Genomic DNA, 19,447 nt, shown 5'->3' on the forward strand with positions numbered 1-19,447 from the left:
GCCCTCGCTGCCTCTCACCCTCTGCAGTGCTTTCTGGTAGCATCTGGACTGGACACAGACATGACAGGCCAGGGTCCACCTGAGCTGCCAGAGAAAACTGGGCTGTGTGTGGCAGGCAGGAGAGCCAGGCCTCTCGCTCACTCGGCACGTCACCCTGGCCCCACTTTCCTAGGACAGATGGTTATAGTTTTGCAACATTCTCTGAAGAGGCCAGTTGTGCAACTCAGGTTCTGAAGAATGCTCTCATGGCCTGCCGCTGCTCCCGTGGGGCAGGGAGTGAAGTGGGGCTGGGGAAAGGAAGGAAGCTACAGCAAGAAAGGAAGAGAACTGTACCTCTGCTCTGGTCTCCCTGGATCTGAAAATGTTGTATGCTCACGCTGCCCCACAAATCCCTGGGAGCCTTTCTGACACCCCTTCAACCGTGCTGAGGCACCTTGACTACTCCGAAGAGGCTGATAAGGGCAGCCATTTCGGAACTAGAGTTACAGTGGGTTTTATGTCACTGTGTAGGTGCTGGGAATTGAACTCAGGACCTCTGAAGGAGCAGCCAGTGCTCTTAACCACTGAGCCATCGCTCCAGCCCCAACATAGCCATTCTTTTCTGTAATAGTTAAAGGGAAATGAGTCTGGGTGTGATGTCTCAGGGCATCCCAGCACTTGGGAGGCAAAGGGTAGTGAGAGTGTGCTTTAGGCCAGCCTGGGCTGCAGAGTAAGACCTTGTCTCAACAGAAAAAAAGAGAAAGAAAGGAGGAGGAGGAGGAGGAGGAGAAAGAGGGAGAGGAAAGGAGAGGTGGGTGGGTTGGAGAGAGTACACTGGCTGCTCTTCCAAAGGTCCTGGGGTCAGTGCCCAGCACACACCCAGTACCTTAAAGGCATCAGGGAAGGGGAGCCAGTGCCCTCTTCTGGCCTTCCTGGACGCTATTTGCACATCATACACAGACATATGCAGGCAAAAACAAAAAACAAAACAAAACAAAACAAAACAAAAAAACTACCCATAGATGTAAAGTAAAAAATAAATTTTAGGGGAAAAAGAGGGGGAAAGAAATGTTAAGTTGAAAGTGAGATTATAAAAAAAAAACCCTGGGATTAAGGTTGCTGGAAACTACTGACTACAGCAGAGCAATGACTGATAGGCTTGAAAACAACTCTGGAGCAGGTGGTGTGCACGCTTGTGATCCCAGCACGTGGGAGGAGGAGACAGAGAATTCAAAACTCAAGCCTTGGGCAGGGCTGCCTGTGAGCAGCATTCGGCCCTCTAGGAGACCCCACCCTGCCCCTAGTGCAGCCTCCCCCCTGGGCCCCCAAACACCTTGGGGCTAAACCGTTGAGCACTGCACCCTGCCCTTCTGTTTCCTTCTCCCTCTTCCTGCTTCCCGTCCGTCCGCGAGTGACCAGGTCTTCCCTCTTAGCTGTGGCAGAAGAGAGGGAGAGAAATCCTTCTGAATTATGGAGGTGACAAGTCAGGAGAAAGGAATCTAACCTCGGGGCCAGGCTGCAGGGCAAGAGGAAAACTTGTTCTGCCTGCTTCTTAAAGAGACAGCTGGGTTGGTGGCGTGTGTTGCTGGATTGTACAGCAGTAGATGTGGTAGATGTTGTCATTTTTCTTTCTGGACTAGATGTGTAGTGCATGGTGATGGTTCTGGGTATTACAAGCAGAAGATTCTCTTGGTTTGGAGCCTTAATGCTTCTCTTCTCAAATGTTATTCTGTCCACGCGGGCTGCGGATGGGATGGGGAGTAAGATGTGAGCCTCGGTCTTCACCTTCATGTTCATAGCAACAGGAGCAAGACCCTACAAACCTATACATCTCCAACCTCCCTCTGTCAATGGATGAGCGAGAGCTGGAGGGGATGCTGAAGCCCTTTGGCCAGGTCATCTCCACCCGGATCCTTCGAGACACCAGTGGGGCCAGCAGAGGGGTCGGCTTTGCAAGGTAAGGCATGGTTGAGAGTGGCTAACAAGAACTAACTTAGGAAACACCACATATACGCACGGAATCACACAGACACACACAGAGAATCACACATAGACACGCACAGATGCACACAGATGACACACACACAGATGTACACATAGGCACACAGATGCACACATAGACACACAGATGCACACACAGACACACACAGATGCACACACAGATGCACACACAGACACACACAGATGCACACACAGACACATACAGATGCACACACAGATGTACACATAGACATACACACAGATGCACATACAGACACACATAGATACACACACACAATCACACATACACATACACAGGTGCACACACAGACACACTAATACATATATAGATACACACAGAGATTCACACATAGACACATAAGCACACACACATGAACACAAAGTGCCCTTCCCCCAACTGGACCAAAATAATGGTCAAAAATACCTAATAGTCAGCAAAGTGACTCAGCACGTCAGGTGCCTGACTCCTGATGCTCTGAGGTTGATTCCTGGAACCCAGGAGGTGGGCCTCTAACCTTCACATGTGCTATGGCTTCTGCACATACATAGTACATACATAAGTGCAGTATAAGTTGTCTAAACCCTTGGTAGTAAATCAACTGTGTGTGTGTGTAATATGAACTAACGGCCTAGCACATAACTTGAACTGGCTGCAATCCTCCTGCCTCTGCCTCCCAGATGCCGGGATTCGAGGCATGCTCTGCCACACCTCACCTTACAGCTATCCCTCAGCATCCTTTCCCCTCTGCCTCTGCTAACCTAGATTCTGTTCCTCTGATTCTGTACACCTACAGCTGAGTGTGTTCAGAGCCAGCCTGGTCTATAGATCAAGTTCCAGGCCAGCCAAGGCTCTGTTACACAGAGAAACTCTTCTCTCAAACAAGCAAGCAAGCAAACAAACAAAAAACCCAAAACTAATCAAGGCCTCATCTGTAGCTCAGATGGAAGGGATCCCTTGGAATTCAAGACCAGCCGAATCAAGAGTGAGACCCTAGCTCAATAAATAAATAAATAAATAAATAAATAACTTTTAAAAAAATCAAATAAGTGAGTTTCACTTGAAAGGAGATTCTGTTGTTAATCAGTTTTACCTTAAAGGTCTGAGTCTTGTGTCTCAGTCTCTTAACCTGCTCAGACTGGGAATGAAGTGGGTTATTTTGACCCACCCTGTGATCCTAACATTTTGGAGATAAAGGCAAGAGAATGAGGAGCCCTTGGACTACATGATACACTGTCTCAAAGAACAGCCTCTTCAGTAAAATAGTGTCTGTGGCTAGTAAAAAAAAAAAAAATGTTCTGCAGAGGCTCAGGCTGCGTAGCGCCACCTAATGACAACCATAGGTAATACAAGAGGAAGAGTAACTAGACTTGTGTCAACTTTTGGCTCCCACACTGTTTGCTTTCCGAACTAGGCTTTCTCTGTGTCGTCCTGGTTGTCCTGAAACTCACTTTGTAAACCAGGCTGGCCTCGAACTCAGAGAGATCTGCCATCCTCTGTTTCCCAAGGGCTGGCATTAAAGGTGTGTGCCGCCACCACCTGGCTCTCAGCTTTTTAACATTTATTTTTATTTATTTATTTATTTTAATTTGAGATGTGATCTGTTCTCGATCTGAAGCTCAGGCTGACTTGGAGACCATCTCTGCTCAGCCTCCTGAATGCTGCCATTACTTGGGCCATTGTGCTGAGCTAGCCCTTACACTTTTGGGAAGATATTCTCTGCTTTCCCAGTTTATGGAAACCCTTAGTTATCGTAGTTCTTTCCCCCTTCTATGCTAAGAGGATATCTAGCACATTAATTAATCAAATGGTCAAACAATTTGGGGTGGGTTTTCTTGCTTGTTTATGGAAGAGCTTTAGTATGCTGTGTGCTTGCACAAGTCTGTGGCTGCCAGCTCACTAGCAGCTGGGATTAAATAACTGTGTTTTGTTTATTTGTGTTTCCATTACATTTTATGTTAATTTGTGAGCTCGTGAGTGTGTGTGTGTGTGTGTGTGTGTGTGGATGTGCCATAGCAGGAGTGGATAGTCAGAGGACAACTTTTAGGAATCAGTTTTCCTCTTTTACCACGTTGGTTCCAGGGATCAAACTCATGTCATTAGACTTAGCAGCAAGCTCCTTGAACTGCTGAGCCATCTTGCCAGCCCAAGTATAGAGCTGCTGAAATCCCAGCATGTCAACACTGAGACAGGGGGATCTCCCGTTTAGAGCTAACACGGGCTGTACAACAAGATTCCCATTTCAGAAAATGAGAAACAAGCAGGAATGGCTCAGCGGCCTGTGCCTTGGAAGGAGGCTGTGTGTGGGGTATAGACGTGGATGCGGTCAGTTTTCCTGAGTGCTCTGATTTACAGAACCTTTGTCCCTGGTGCCCACACCTTAGTATCACATGTGGGACAAGAGCCCTCACACCCTTAAAAAGTGTTTATTTATGACAGGCAGTGGTGGTATGCACCTTTAATCCCAGCACTCAGGAGGCAGAGGCAGGTGGATCTCTTAATTCCAGGCCAGCCTCGTCTGCAAAGTGAGTTCCAGGACAGCCAGGGCTACACAGAGAAACCCTGTCTTGAAAAAAAAAGGCATTTATCAATTCATGGGCAGAGAATGAGTGTGCTATAGCATTTCTTTTTTTTTTTTTTTTTTTTTTTTTTTTTTTTTTTTTGAGACAGGGTTTCTCTGTGTAGCCCTGCCTGTCCTGGAACACACTCTGTAGACCAGGCTGGCCTCAAACTCAGAAATCCACCTGCCTCTGTCTCCCAGAGTGCTGGGATCACAGGCATGCGCCACCACCGCCCGGCTTTGCTATAGCATTTCTGTAGTGGCCCGAGGACAGCTCACCGGAGTCAGTTCTTGGCTTTTAATATTTACTTTTATGTGTAAGAGTCTCTGCCTACATGTATTTATGTGCACCAAGTGTGAGCCTGTTGCCTCCTGAGGTCAGATGAGAGCATCAGGTCCCCGTGAGTCATTACACGTCGTCGTGAGGCATCGTGTGAGTGCTTGCACCAGAATCTGGGTCCTCCAAGAGCGATAGTTCTCTTACCCACTGAGCCATTTCCCACTTCACCTCACTCCTTCTGTTTTTTTTTTTTTTGGAGACAAAATGTCATTTGTAGCCCCAACTGGCCTGGAACTTGGTAAGAAGACCCGGGCTGGCCGCCAACTCTAAGAGATGCGCCAGCCTCTGCTTCTTGAACACTGAGATCAAAGGCGCGGCCTGCCATGCTGACATCGTTAGGAATGTTTTAAAAAAAATAATTCGGTAACCACTGAACAAACTTTACATTTATTTGTTTCCTATGTACAGATGTACACGTCTGTGCGGTACCGTGCATGTGTGGCGGTCAGAGGATAGCTATCAGGACTTGGCTCTCTCCTTATAGCATGTGGGTTCCAGGGGTGGAGGTCGAGTCTCTGGGACTGCTGACAAATGGCTTCATCCACTGAATCCACTGAAGCACCTCATCAGCACCGTTAGGGCCTTCTCAGTCAGCAAGTGCTGCCTCAGCCCGCACGGCAATTTCCAGTCAGACATGGTACAACTTCTCTGCAATTGTAACACTGAGGCAGGAGAATCAGATCAAAGCCATCCTCAGAGAGAGGGTTTGAGGCCAGGTGGAGGTATATACATTCAGATAGTCTTTCTTAAAAAAAAGGGGGGGGGGGGATGGCGAGATGGCTCAGCGGCTAAGAGCACCGACTGTTCTTCAGAGGACATGAGTTCAAATCCCAGCAACCACATGATGGCTCACACCATCTGTAATGAGATCTGATGTCCTCTTCTGGTGTGTCTGAAGAGAACAATGGTGGATATACATACATACATATATATATGTATATGTATATGTGTATAATAAAAATAAAAAGGAAAGCTAGGTGTCTCAAAATGAACGTGTATGACAGAAACGTCCTCAAGCATTTGTGGGGCCAGGAGCCTGGGTTTTCTCACTGGATATGTGTAGGACACATATCTCGGACAGATGGCCTTACTCCTCATGTGCGTCTTAGGATGGAGTCCACAGAGAAGTGTGAAGCCATCATCACCCACTTTAATGGAAAGTATATAAAGACGCCCCCTGGAGTAGCAGGTGAGGCCTCTGGGACTCGGGCTGGGAGCCACTGGAGGCGTGGGCACCGCACCGCGCACGCGCGGCCCATCAACCGTGTGCGTTTTCTCTCACCAGCTCCTTCTGACCCCTTGCTTTGCAAATTTGCTGATGGTGGGCCAAAGAAACGACAGAACCAAGGAAAATTTGTGCAAAATGGACGGGCCTGGCCAAGGAATGGAGACATGGTAAAAAAAGATCTCTGAGGAAGCACAAAGTATTAGGTTGGAAATGGTGCAGCCTTTTTTTCCGTGCCTGTAGGTGGGAGGCTTGAGAGCAAGATGCGTGGCTGAGCCCTGGCTCTTCAGTGCAGTCCGCAAGACCTGTGGTGGGACATGTGGGTACTCTGGGCCGGCAATATGGACGCTGCATTCTTTCCTACAGGGTGGTATGGCCTTGACCTATGACCCCACCACAGCTCTTCAGAATGGGTAAGGGTGTCTCATTTTGATTCACAAATAGCAGTTAGTAATGCCGGGCAGTGGAGGCGCATGCCTTTAATCCCAGCACGTGGGAGGCAGAGGCAGGCAGATTTCTGAGTTCAAGGCCAGCCTGGTCTATAATAGAATGAGTTCCAGGACAGCCAGGGCTACACAGAGAAACCCTGTCTCGAAACCCATCCCTCCCCCCCCCAAAAAAATAGCAGTTAGTGAAGTTGGCTGTGGTCTCCTGAGACTTCTCACTGAACAAAGCCTTTCCTACAGGTTCTACGCAGCTCCTTACAGCATCGCCCACAGCAGGATGCTTGCCCAGTCTGCACTAGCCCCGTATCTTCCATCTCCCATGTCTTCCTATCAGGTAAGGTGTGAGGCTTTTCCTACTGTGTGTGTTAAGTGAACGAATATAAAACTTTTCTATATAGCACACACAAAGGAATGGTATGTTGGAGCATAACGTGTGATTTATATAATGTATGCATTTATATAAATAGCATGCATTCCTGTAATGTATATACATATATGCCCATGCATACATTGTAAGTAATATATAAACACTTTTAGAGACATCCTCTTGAGCTGGGCATCACAGCACACACCTTTAATCCCAGCACTTGGGAGGCAGAGGCAGTTGGATCTCTGTAAGTTTGAGGCCAGCCTGGGCTACATAGCAGGTTCCAGGACAACCAAGGCTATATAAGTGAGCCCTGTTTAAAGTACACACACACACACACACACACACACCATCATCTTGCTTCTCTTTTTACCCTCATTGTAGATCACTCTTATGGAGTAGATATATGTGTATGGGGCCTTGATAAAAATGTAACCATATTTAATATATTTTGTTATTCTCACAACATTTTTAACAGTCTTGTTTTACTTTATATCTATGAGTGTTTCCTCTGGGAGAGCAGAACTTGGTCTTAGATGCTGAGCCGCCTCCCATCCCCCCAGTCAATGCCCCCCCCCCCCACGCGCGCGCGCGTGTGTGTGTGTGTGTGTGTGTGTGTGTGTGTGTGTGTGTGTGTGTGTGTGTGTAAAGGTCAGAAGGCAATTTGTGGAAGGTTCTCTCCATCTATCCTGTGGGTTCTGGGTATCTAATTCAGGTCTTCAGACTTGGTAGCAAATGCCTCTACCTGCTGAGATATTTCATTTGCCCTTAGCCTGTTTTTAACTGGGTTACCCAAGTTATAAGTTGCTAGTACTTGTTAACAGCATGTCCTTTTTATTTTATTTTATTTGTTTGTTTATTTGTTTATTTATTTATTTATTTATTTTGGTTTTTTGGATTTGTTTTTTTTTTCGAGACAGGGTATATAGCCCCAGCTGTCCTGGAACTCACTCTGTAGATCAGGCTGGCCTCAAACTCAGAAATCCGTCTGCCTCTGCTGGGATTAAAGGCGTGCACCACCACTGCCTGGCTAGCATGTCCTTTTTAACTTTTAAAGTTTTTGAGACAGGGTCTCACTATGTAGCCCTGGCAAGTCTGGAACTCTATCTGTAGGCCAGACTGGCTTCAAATTCACAGATCCGCCTGCCTCTGCCTCCTGGGTACTGGGATTGAAGGTGTGCACCGCCACAGCCCGCTGAGCAGCTTGTCTTCTGATGGTGTAGGGACATGTCAGTGTGTGTGTGGGGTTGCTGAACATTCTCAGTCACTGAGCCTAGGCAGTTAATATTAGTTAACATTTGTATTTGTTTTTGCTTATATCAGAGAGTGACTCAGACATCTCCTCTACAAGTACCTAACCCATCTTGGATGCAGCAGCAGTCGTACCTCATGCAGCCCTCAGTGAGTGATCAGAACTGGGCAGAAGCAAAGGAGACAATCTGATGTAAAGAGAAGCTAAGGGCTGTGATGGCAGGATGTGTGGGTGTGAGTCTCGGCTCAGTGCATTATGCAAACCAGCAGAACCTTGACTCTGTGGGTTTGTTATTCTTAGACATAGGTCCCTGCAGAGGAAAGGTGAGCGTGCTGCTGTTCCTGTGGCAGAGCTGGGTTACTGCTCGGGTTAATACTCAGGACTTGGAAATGTCAGCAGACGGTATTCTAGTTCCTGTGTGGTTTAATAGTTAATAAACTATTCTTAAAAAGCAAATAAAAGTCTGGGTGTAGAGACACATGCCTTTAAACCCAGCATTTGGGAGGCAGCAGCAGGTGGATCTGTGAATTCAAGGCTACCGTGGTGTACAGAGTGAGTTCTGGGGCAACAAGGGCTACACAGAGTTAAACCTGTCAAAACACACACACACACACACACACACAAAACAAAACGAACCCAGAACCTTGGTGGCCCTGCTTGGCATCCTTGTCACCTTGCCTCAGGTGTCTCTACAGGAGGCTGCTGCCTAACCCGTCCCTTCATTGCTCCTCCAGGGCTCGGTTCTGACACCAGGGATGGACCACCCCCTTTCTCTCCAGCCCGCCTCCATGATGGGACCTCTTACCCAGCAACTGGGTCACCTGTCACTCAACAGCCTGGGCACGGTAAAAGATTGTCTGTAGTTATTAACCCCTGCAGGATAAGAAGTATGCAAACGCTCCTTGGCACCAGCAGTGAAGGACGCACTGGTTTCAGGGTCAGCGAAGTCATACTCAGAACTGGAGTAAATGCCTCTAATCCTTGTACTCAGGAGGCTGAGGCAAGAAGACTATTAAAAGTTCAAGGCCCGGGGCTGGAGAGATGGCTCAGTGGTTAAGAGCACCGACTGTTCTTCTAGAGGTCCTGAGTTCAAATCCCAGCAACCACATGGTGGCTCACAACCATCCCTAATGAGATCTGACGCCCTTTTCTGGTGTGTCTGAAGACAGCTATAGAGTACTCATCATATACGTAAAATAAATAAAATCTTTAAAAAAAAAAAAGTTCAAGGCCTAGCTGGAGGGATGGTTCAGTGGATAAGAGCACTGACTGCTCTTCCAGAGGTCCTAAGTTCAATTCCCAGCAACCACATGGTGGCCCACACCCATCTGTAATGGGATCTGATGCCTCTTCTGGTGTGTCTGAAGACAGCTACAGTGTACTCATGTAAATAAATTAGTAAATCTTTAAGAAGTTCAAGGCCTTGATAAACAGAAAAAAATCTGTAAACTGGGGATAGAGCTGCCCTGCCTTTCTGCCTACCTCTGCTTCCCAGGCATGGAACTAAATGTGGTCTAAACATCTGTGGGTTTGCTTAGGTGCCAGTGCATATTTCCTAGAACAACTCATCAGAACACTGAAAGGGATGAAGCTCAGGGTTCTTTTAGGTCTGACTGGTTTAGGAAAGCTGGTGGCAGCAAATCGAGGGTGTGGAGGAAGAGACAGAAGGTAGCGAGGGAGGGAGGTCAAGGTGTCTATAGCTGGTGTCTTTGGGTACCCCAGGAACATTTTTAAGAAGCACCTACAACAATAAAGGTCTCTGTGTTCTCCAAAGCTCCCAAGGGCTTTAAACTGAGAACCATTGTTTTCCTTCCAGTTCATGCCAACAGCTGCTGCTATGCAAGGAGCTTACATCTCCCAGTACCCAGCTGTGCCTTCTTCCAGTGTTTCTGTTGAGGTAGGAGCTTTGTTTCTTTGCTGTGAGGCCAGGACACATCAAGGGCAGATCTCTGTGCTGTGTACTCCTCTCTCTCCAACACTGCTGCCTGCTCACTGGTGGGTGTGTGGAGTGCAGGTGACTTCGCTGGCGTTTAGCCAGCCTGCTCAGTTCAGCTTAGACAGGGATGCTGGCTTCAGTTGCCGCTATACTCTGAAAATGAGCAATGGCTGAATGTCCCAGGCAGCTGGACCGCTTTGCCCCCTTCCCGGCAGCCTGGATGCTGGGTGCACACTCTCGTTTGAGGGGTGGCAGACTTGGGGAGGCTTTAGTGGGAGGTGAGTGTAGGAATGCTGCAGTAACCTTCCTTGGCTGTGACACAGGAGAACAATGGTCAGCAGAATCAACTGGCAGTGGAGCCCCCCTCAGACCATGGGGTCTATCCTTTCCAGTTCAGCAAGTAATGAGGTAAGACCTTTATGGTGGGGTATGCTGCTATGCTATGCTGAGCCGGAGAGGGCTGCTTGCAGCTTGGTCTCCAGCTTATACCTCCTTCAGGATCCTTTACACCATCTTTGTTAAACAGAAATGAACTCTTGGAGATGCTCCCAGAAGGAAGGTTTAGCAAGTTACAAGCCTAGCTGCAGACTGTGCGGAGCACTAACACTGGCTGTCATCCCCGCACAGGTCCATGGGGGAAGAAGCCCACGCACTCCTCCGCCGGCCATTTTCCCCACTGCTGATGGAACCTGAGGAATCACGTTGTTTTCGAATGTGCTACATTCAAGATCAAAAAGACTTTTTTCTTTTGCAAAAGAAGTTTCTTGCTTTGTATATAATTGCAGCGAATCTTTCTCTTACCCCAGAGACACCAGTTGAGCTGCTTCTCGTCTTCAAGAGGTTTGGGTTGGAATTGCTTAGAAAGGCTTTTAAAATGAACAAGCAGAGTGCTGAAAAGTCAGGGAAGGAGCCCTGCTCACCAAGTTCAGTTCTGGGACTATTTTCAATTTGTCTTTTAAATATGCAGGCTTAAATTTTTTGTTTTGCAAAGCTCTCAGCACACACTTTGTACACACACACACACACACACACACACACTTTTAGGCAGGGTCTCATTAGTGCAGTCCTGGATGACTGACAACGTAGACCATGCTGGCTTTGAACTCACAGAGATCCTCCCCACTCTGTGTGCACCACCCTACCTAGTAATTTTTTTTTAAACTTCTCCACATTTATTTCTCTTGTCCATTTAGCTGAGCCTGCCTACTTTGCCTTTTTACAATTTTTGATTTTATGAATTTGATTTCATGTGGAATTGGGGGAAGGGAGAACAACGCATAGGTAAAGAAGTGTGGACAGTGGAGATGGCTTCCCCTCTGCTCTCCTGTCCTAGCAAAGATTAGACTTTTACTTCAGGAAGCAGACTTGTGATAACTGTGCAGCCTTTGGAAGCCACTTTCAACCAAATCTGGTGGCGAGTGCCACTGAGAAGTGTCACCCAGCTTCAGCATTCTGGGACACCTGTTCTGCCTCCTGCAGGGTCTTCATCCTACCCCAGGTCTCAGCCCCCGCCCCTGCTGAGGAAGTTCTGCCCTCCATCTGTCCTACTGTCCTGTCCATCATCCTTGATTGCCAAGCCTGAGGAATATCATGTGTGCTTGGCAACTATTTGTTGCAGACTAAGGATGCTCCACCTGACAGTAGACCCCAACCCCACTCCTCCATCCCTTACCCCCTGGCAGTTATCTGGTGCAGACTAAACCCCAGCTCAGCCCTCAACATGGAGCCTGTTCACGTAACTGGCCAGCAGTGGCATCACTGACTCTGCTTCCTGGAGAACCTTTTCTGCCTGGGTTCTCAGGGCCTCTCATCCCAGCTGCACATGGCTGTGCTCAGTGGTACTTAGCTGAATCACTTAATTCAGCAGGAGCCATCTTAGCAGGGCTCATCCTTGTTGTACGTACATGCCAAGTGCACACAGTTTGAAGGTATGAAAGCAAGAACTGTTGTGTGTACTGTGCATGCTTGAGAATGGACTGAGCTCTCTGCAGAGTGCCCAGCCCAGCCCTGGTGTGTTTGGACCCCTTCCCCGGGAACCAGAACATCAGGAATCATTTCCCTTCTTGTGGACGGACAACAGGGTGCTAGGATAGAAAAAGGCAAGACTCACCGCTCCCTGGCCCACAAAGGTCAGGAGGGACTTTTAAACATGCCTGTCCTTAACTGTTGCCTTCTGCGATGTGACTTGTTCGACCACATCCCTTCACAGGCACACCTCCAGTAGACGAAGTAAGGGAGATGGGGAGGTGTGTCTGGAGGCCAGTGTGAAGGGGAAGGGCAGACAAAAGTGTGGTGGCAGTGAACAAGAGGCTCGGCAGCTGCGCGTGCTACAGAATTGGGAATCTGCTGCTGTGCATTCCAGAGGAAGGGGCTGAGGACAGTAGAGAGCATAAAGTACAAAATGACCGGTTTTCTCATTGGTGCTCAACCTCAGGAAGGTCATACCCAGTTAGCGATCTCTAGCCCTAGGTGACAGACCAGCAAACCCAGAGCTCTGTCCTGCGGACTAGGGAAGCCCTGTCTATAAAGACTTCTTTCTTTCTTTCTTTTTTTTTTTCCTTTTTTGGTTTTTCTGAGACAGGGTTTCTCTGTGTAGTCCTGGCTGTCCTGGAACTCACTCTGTAGACCAGGCTGGCCTCGAACTCAGAAATCCGCCTGCCTCTGCCTCTCAGAGTGCTGGGATTACAGGCGTGCGCCACCACTGCCCGGCAAAGACTTGTTTCTTTTTCTGTATGTAGTTCTAAAGCATTTTGAATGGCTGACAGTTTTAAAATTTGAAATTACCTTTTGAGTGTACTGGTTAGATTCTAGTGTTTCTGGTTGAGCAGGTATGAGCATGGGAACCAAGGGCAACCTGTAATTTTGTTTTTATAGTGGTTAATGGCAGTGTGTAATTTCTGCTTGATTTCCATCCACTCTGTTTTCCTCATTAGCTCATTACTTAGGAAGGTAGTGACTGGAGACGGGAAGTAGGATGCAGGGGTGAGCTGTAAGCCACCTCTCTATCCGGACCCTGTTGGCATGGCGGCCAGATCGCTCTGCACTGCCATTAGAGAGCGCACTAGAGCCACAGCTGGCCTCTCACTGACATCTCTCAGGCTTGTTGGTTCAGACTACAGATGGACTGGACTTTCAGACAGGTCCTGATATTACTTAGGGATATATGGGAACAATGATGGGGACCAAGCTTGTGAGGAACTCCATGATGAAAGTGGGCTTTATTTGCTCTGAGGGCTTTAGTTTGTAGTTTTTGTTCCCATCCTTCCCAGTCAAGTGATGCCAAGAGCAATACAGTTGAGTAGGTGGCAGGCCCAAATTCTCCTAGCGTTTTCTAGACCTGAATTCAGAGGATAAGGTGAGTCTAGACGTCTATACAATCTGTGCTTGTTAGACCGATTCTTCCCAATGCCAAGCAAGCCAACCACTCTACAAGTGCCTTGGAGCACCAGGAGATCCCAGTAGTAGATTCAGGGTCTGCAGGAGACCCTGCTGAACCTCCCTGGAGGTGGTCTCCAAGTGGCGGTGATGCGAGAGCTCTGCTCTGATTGTTCAAAATAAGCATTTCTTGTCTGAGCAAATCCCCAAACTTCCTCATCCTCATTACTCAACTACCTCAGTCTCACAACTCAAGGCACACAAGCACCTACTCGCCTTCGTCTTCCTGCACTCTCCCTGTGTAACAAGCTAGGCCCTAGAGTAAGAACTGAGTGGTGCTGTGCAGTCTGAGAGGGATGGAGTGGACGTCTCTGCTCCTGCCCCTCTGGGTGGGTCGGGTAATGACTTCTAGATGCACTCGTTACCCTGGAGAGAAGTTAATTTATACTTAAGATGCATTTTGTACATTTCCCCTTTACCCAGAAACCTGTAGTTTTATACTCTCCCATGTATGTCTGCACCAACACTACCTCTCGCTCACTCTCCGTGGCTGACTTCTGGTCCCATTTCCTTCCTGTGACTTGGAAGAGCTTTCTTTGCTAACATGAACCTCTTTTTTAAATAAAACACAAAAGTCTCCTGTCTTAGCGTCTTGTTCGTGGTGACTTGCCCACTCCTGCCCCACAGCTGACGGGGAGGAGCGCCGTGTTCCTGCACACCAGCAGAAGATGCAGAGAGCAGGCCAACCTACCACACTCATTCTCTTGGGGACGTCAACCTATGCTTCAGGAGAGAAACACACAATCTTGAGTCTTTATCAAATGTGGTTTTTATTCCATGACAAGCACTTTTCTACAGCTGCACCTGTGGAACATCACATGGCAAAAAACGAGTTTTTTTTCTCTAGATTTTTTTTCCTTTTTTTTAAACCTTATTAAAAATGAGATTGGTCCTAAAAATATAGAAAGAAATAAATTTAAATTCACAAAAAACTGTACATTATCAAAAAGTCACTAAAACACCACATTTGGTTATATAAAAAGTCCCTTTTGTTGTAAAAGGAACATGGAAACTGGTTTCTTGCTGTCACCGGGGAGGGGACACAAAGGGCAAGGGAGGGCTGTCTTTATTTTTAACCTGCTTTCCCTACCAAATACTCTTTGTCAACAAGAGAAAAATCCACCTAGCTCAAGGGGCGGTGAAGATGAGGAAAGAAAAGAAAGAAATGGCCCCTTTGATCACGTCCTGCCCCACAATCCCTTCTGCCCCCATTTCTTCAAATCAAGTCTGGGACCTCCTCCTTCAGAGCGCCTGGTCCCCAGGGGCAGAGGTGGGCCGGGAGAGGAGCACAAGGCAGGGCCGAGGCTCCACTCTCCCTCCTGCCTCACCTCCAATAACGAATGACTCCAGTACATTTTATGCCAGGGGAAACAGTTCCAAACATCTGACTAACACATAGTTTGTTACAGCGCAGTTATTTAGATAAAATATAAATATTTATGCATAATATAAAGTCAATTCAAATATTCTTCAATCCACCTCTTATTTAAAAGAAAAAAATCTCAAATAAAATTAAGTTTTGAGGTTCATCGACAGAAAAGGCGACTTTAGAAATAGGCAACAGGAGTGCGGTGAGGGTGGGTTGAGGGGTCAGGGCTGCCCAGGAACCTGCGCTGCCCCACCCTTCAGTACTGCTGGAGTACAAGGAATGCTACACCTCACCTGGCACCCTCCACCCACCCACCACATTGCTTGGATGCCTCAGCTCTCTGCGCAGGCCAGCTAGCAGCCACCTCCCCAGTGCAAGTACCCGTAATTTCTGATGGGAGGGGCTCGGCTGAGCAGGAGAGCAGGGCCAGTGGCCCATGGCTACAGCTCGGAGTTAGCAGCTGTCCTCTCATGCTGCGGGCTAACCTGGCTTAGTCACACACAGGGCAGTGGTAGACCCAGATACTCCTCTCTGCCCATCCTGTGCTCCAGGGTCTCTGCTGCTGGGGAAGAAAGGGGTCCTGGGATATGAAGTAGGTATGATGAAGGAAAACACAGCCAAACCCAGATACTCATGGTTTAGTAAAGATCCAGTTCTACCCCTCTCCCAGCAAAAACTCAAGACTCAAAGCTAGTGAGAGGAGAGAGAGAGTTCCTGCTGAAAAGATTGCACACTTTGAAGAGGCTGGAAAAGAAATGACCATGAGGAGAGACAGCCTTGTCCCCAAATAGTTCCTGTGTTTTCCCAAAGACAAAAGGTGATGGTGTGGAACAATGGGAAGGCAGGAGTGAACACATGTGGGGAACAATGGGTCCCATCACACTACAGGATCACAATTACAATTCTCATGCGCGCGCGCGCGCGCGCGCACACGCGCGCGCACACACACACACACACACACACACACACACACACGCACCCACCTCTCTCTCCTCTCTCCGAGGCCAGTCAATTGCTACCTGGTCCCCATCTCGGAGGAGCACTCAAACTCAGCAGTAGTTGTCCCTGAGGAGTTCCCAAGAGGGAGGTCTGGGAAGCAGGGGAAGGGCGCTGCCTGCCTGCCCACTCCCCAGCCACTGAGCTTCAGAAAAGGCTAGAGACTCACAGAAACTCAGCATGGGAGGAGGAACCAACACCGTAGAGGGTTAACTATCGGCAGAAGATGAGGACAGAAAGACAGGGAACTTTGTTTTCCACATAAGGGAGAAAGACTGGGGAGGAAGAACCCGTACACGATAGTTTTACATTACTGGGTAGGACAAAACCTTAAAAATAGGGAGGAGGAGTTAGAAAAGAATGAGCGAGAGGAGGGGAGAAGCAGGGAGGGACTGAACATGGAAGCAGCATGTTCAGGGCCCGGTGTCGGCTCGACACACTCGGGAGTTAAGTCCACTTTACTGGCCGTCACTGCGGGTCCGCACACAGTACAGAGTGTTTCTCGGTTTCACACATTCACTAGAACTATTGCTATTGTTAAGTAGCCCCAGGATGCTGAGGCGTGTACAGGGAGGGGAGGAAACTGGGAAGGGGAGGGAGGACTTCTTTGTCTCTCTCCATTTTAATTTGGGGAAAAAACCAGGAAAATTCTTTCTTTTTTGGCTTTCCATCCAGAAGGACCTCATCTCTGCATCTCTTATTTGAGGAGCAAGAGGAGGAAAGGAGAAAAGGGATTAGGAACAAGAGGGTGTGGGTGCTGCCAAGGGCAGAATCAAAAATCAGCACTGCCTGACTTGAGTCCACCCAGGGCAGCCATCAGCAGGTGAGAACGGCAGGCTTTTGTTTGGAAGGTTGGAGGAGATGCCATAAGGTGACTCCCACCTTCCTTGCCTCACAGATTGGCCTGTTTTCCCTGATAAAATTCCTCCCAGCGACTCTCAAAGAAGCGGCGCATGATGTGCCCAGCCTTGCCCACTTCAGAGTCATCCTCATTGAAGGTCTGGCAGTTGTCAAAAACCAGCAGGGCATCAGCTGCAAACTCTTCTGAGCTAGTGTACCTGGGCAGGGGAAGACAGGGCTGTGAGCTGTTAGCTCTGAGCTAGTGCACCTGGGCAGGGTGGATGGGGCTGTGAGCGGAGAGAAAGAAAGGGTGAACCAAGGGAGAGATCATCTTACCCTCCACGGAGCAGGCGTTCTCGCATGGTGGAAAAATCCATAGGGTTCTTGATGACACGTCGGTATCCACTCACCAAGCGAGGGTTCACAGGCTCCAGGAAAGGCCAGGCTGCATCGTGGGACTCCATCTCCATCAGGATACTCCTATCAGTACAGAAAGCACACACTGACTCCTCCTGCAGCCTCTCTGGCACAGAGATAGAAAGCTAGTCCTAGAGTCCACTAACTCACTCGCAAAATGTGAGATCACTGTGGTGGCTTCTCATTGAATGTCGCCGTCTTTTGGAGGGAGACAGCCTGTCTTCTGGGTACCGAGGCACTGCTGGGCTTTCTCGGCTCCTTGACAACATCCGTCGCCGCCGGCGCGGGCTGTCACCTTCTGTGAAGGTCAGTGGAAAACTACTTTTCCGCTTTTGGCCTCGTTTTGGAAAACCAGGCCTCCGAGTGTATTCTTCCTCCACCTGCTGAGGAGAGACCCAGGTGAGCAGCAGTGTTGGGCCACACTGCGCACCCTCCTGTTCGTCAGTCTTACCTGCCCACGACTGTGGCTTCAAACCTTCACATACAAGATAGCATGTGAATTCATTCAGATAATCAATGGGAAGGTCGGTAAAATGAATGGTGATTACTGCTATTTTATAGAGGAAATAACTGCGGCTTAAAGACTATAGACAACGTATTGAAACAAAGACTACACCCACACATGCTGTCACAGGCTCCTCCCTAGGAGCAGCACCTGAGGGTCAGGGACGTCTGTGGGACTGTTGCTTAAAGAAAGATGACATCTCTGAGTCTTGTTTGAGAATGGAGAAGCCTTACCTGGGCCAGACAGACAGCACAGAACCAGTCTCCTTCTGGAACAGCCTCCATCTTGGGCCGATGACAATAAATGTGGCAGCCTCGGTCACACCCATCACAAAGCAGGAGAAACTCATCATTGTCACCCTTCCGGCAGACCAGGCAGGTCTGGACCAACATGAGAAGGCAGAGTAAGTCCTTAACCCCTGCTATCACCGACCCCACTCTTGCCGGTGTGTCTCCGGAAGTATTTCCAGACTTACCACCTTGTTGACAGACTTCTCCCACGCGATGGACCTTTCCAGCTGGCCCACACACAAGCACACTTGGGCTGCACTACGGCACCTCTCAAGTGTCTGCCGCCAGACTCGGACACGAGGGGTGATCTCATAGGATCTGGAGAGAAAGCAGTGATCCTCGTGTGAGGAACAGAAGGCTTTTGTCTTACCTCTCCCAGGCCAAGAGACAGGTAGCAGGAGTCACTCACATCTCAGTTGAGGTGCTGTCAGGGGCACCATTGGGCGTGCTCAGTAGGGCCTTCTCCACTACCACCTCATGGGCCGCCCAGAGGGGCTCCCGCAAGTACCGCCGCTCTACATTTTGCTCCAGAACAGCCAATCGCATCACAGCCAGGTCCAGAGGGTTGGTGTTCTGCCGCTGAGGTACTGTTCCTTCCCTGCCCCGACCCCTCCAAGGGATATCCTCCTGGGAATCAGGCAGATGCTCACAGTAGGTCAAGTCTTCTCTGGTGGAGTCTGGGCTAGGGCATGTCCAGCCCTTCCAATGGAAAAAAGAAGCAGAACACATTATAAAGGGAAACATTTCATGTCATGCTAGATCACCCAGGAAGAAGGAACCAAGGGCTTATCCTGGCACCCTCCCCCAGCCAGGTGTGATGGCTTATGTCTGCAATCTCAACAACTGGAAGGCTGAGACAGGGATCTAGGTTCAATTCTCGGAACACACATCATGGGGTTCACAACTGTCTCTAAAGTCAATGTGAGAGGATCTGACACTTCTGGCTTCTGAGGACACTGCACATGTGTACTATATATAGACATACATGCAGGCAAAACATCCACATACATAAAAATAAACCAAAACCAAAATTAAACAAAACCAACTCCCTCCCCAAAACAATTCCCTTTCCAAGGCCAACCCCAGGTACCCGGATCTGTAGATCCGAGAGGACAACCCGTTGTTCTAGCTCCTCCACCCACTGAAGCACAGCCAGGTCTGTTTCGTAAGTTTTCTCTTTGGGGGACCAGCTCATAATTCCTTCTTCCAAGGCAGGCAGCTGATTAGGCTCAAAGATGGGATCTGGGAAGAGAGCGCGGACCATAAATGACTGCACAGCAGCTACTCTTGATCAGGCTGGGTCAAGTCCTCTCATTTACCAGTTAAGGGCTGTAAACAAACTTCCTGCAAAAAGTCCTTGTGCTTGCTGAGATGTTTGTGAAGAGCCTTCTCCCGGATGCCTCGGGGATGCAGTGCCTTGAGCAGGACATCCAGTGTCTCAGGATCTCGGATCCACCACCAGCCTGAGCACATGTCTGCGTACAGAGGGTA

General features: G+C 48.7%; 2 protein-coding genes and 1 long non-coding RNA gene across 14 annotated transcripts in view; 2 read left to right on the forward strand and 1 right to left on the reverse strand.

Annotated features, from left to right (window-relative positions):
* LOC127670470 (uncharacterized) overlaps positions 1-14,123 on the forward strand; it is a 215,795-nt gene extending 201,672 nt beyond the window's left edge. Inside the window, exon 2 of the long non-coding RNA XR_007974583.1 lies at positions 12,793-14,123. This is a non-coding gene — a long non-coding RNA (uncharacterized LOC127670470). The remainder of the gene's footprint in view (positions 1-12,792) is intronic.
* The window catches only part of Rbms2 (RNA binding motif single stranded interacting protein 2), a 49,548-nt gene extending 35,425 nt beyond the window's left edge, over positions 1-14,123 (forward strand). For 3 of the 5 annotated variants that reach the window (XM_052164932.1, XM_052164933.1, XM_052164936.1), the window contains 10 exons: positions 1,779-1,936; positions 5,988-6,067; positions 6,164-6,273; positions 6,470-6,516; positions 6,790-6,883; positions 8,240-8,317; positions 8,903-9,013; positions 9,985-10,065; positions 10,428-10,512; positions 10,732-14,123. In XM_052164932.1, the coding sequence (XP_052020892.1) occupies positions 1,779-1,936; positions 5,988-6,067; positions 6,164-6,273; positions 6,470-6,516; positions 6,790-6,883; positions 8,240-8,317; positions 8,903-9,013; positions 9,985-10,065; positions 10,428-10,508 (840 nt within the window). In that variant the 3' untranslated portion in view covers positions 10,509-10,512; positions 10,732-14,123. Of the gene's footprint in view, positions 1-1,778; positions 1,937-5,987; positions 6,068-6,163; positions 6,274-6,469; positions 6,517-6,789; positions 6,884-8,239; positions 8,318-8,902; positions 9,014-9,984; positions 10,066-10,427; positions 10,513-10,630 lie in introns of all 5 variants that reach the window. The other 2 variants (XM_052164934.1, XM_052164935.1) reach the window with 2 other exon arrangements.
* Positions 14,124-14,290: 167 nt separating this feature from the next.
* The window catches only part of Baz2a (bromodomain adjacent to zinc finger domain 2A), a 37,153-nt gene continuing 31,996 nt past the window's right edge, over positions 14,291-19,447 (reverse strand). For 7 of the 8 annotated variants that reach the window (XM_052164908.1, XM_052164907.1, XM_052164906.1 and 4 more), the window contains 8 exons: positions 19,276-19,431; positions 19,047-19,198; positions 18,366-18,655; positions 18,142-18,274; positions 17,900-18,046; positions 17,312-17,544; positions 17,081-17,224; positions 14,291-16,962 (listed from right to left, as the gene is read on the reverse strand). In XM_052164908.1, coding sequence (XP_052020868.1) covers positions 16,797-16,962; positions 17,081-17,224; positions 17,312-17,544; positions 17,900-18,046; positions 18,142-18,274; positions 18,366-18,655; positions 19,047-19,198; positions 19,276-19,431 — 1,421 coding nt within the window. In that variant the 3' untranslated portion in view covers positions 14,291-16,796. The remainder of the gene's footprint in view (positions 16,963-17,080; positions 17,225-17,311; positions 17,545-17,899; positions 18,047-18,141; positions 18,275-18,365; positions 18,656-19,046; positions 19,199-19,275; positions 19,432-19,447) is intronic. The other variant, XM_052164905.1, reaches the window with a different exon arrangement.

Source organism: Apodemus sylvaticus, chromosome 20 (assembly GCF_947179515.1).
Source record: "Apodemus sylvaticus chromosome 20, mApoSyl1.1, whole genome shotgun sequence".
NCBI lineage: Eukaryota > Metazoa > Chordata > Mammalia > Rodentia > Muridae > Apodemus > Apodemus sylvaticus.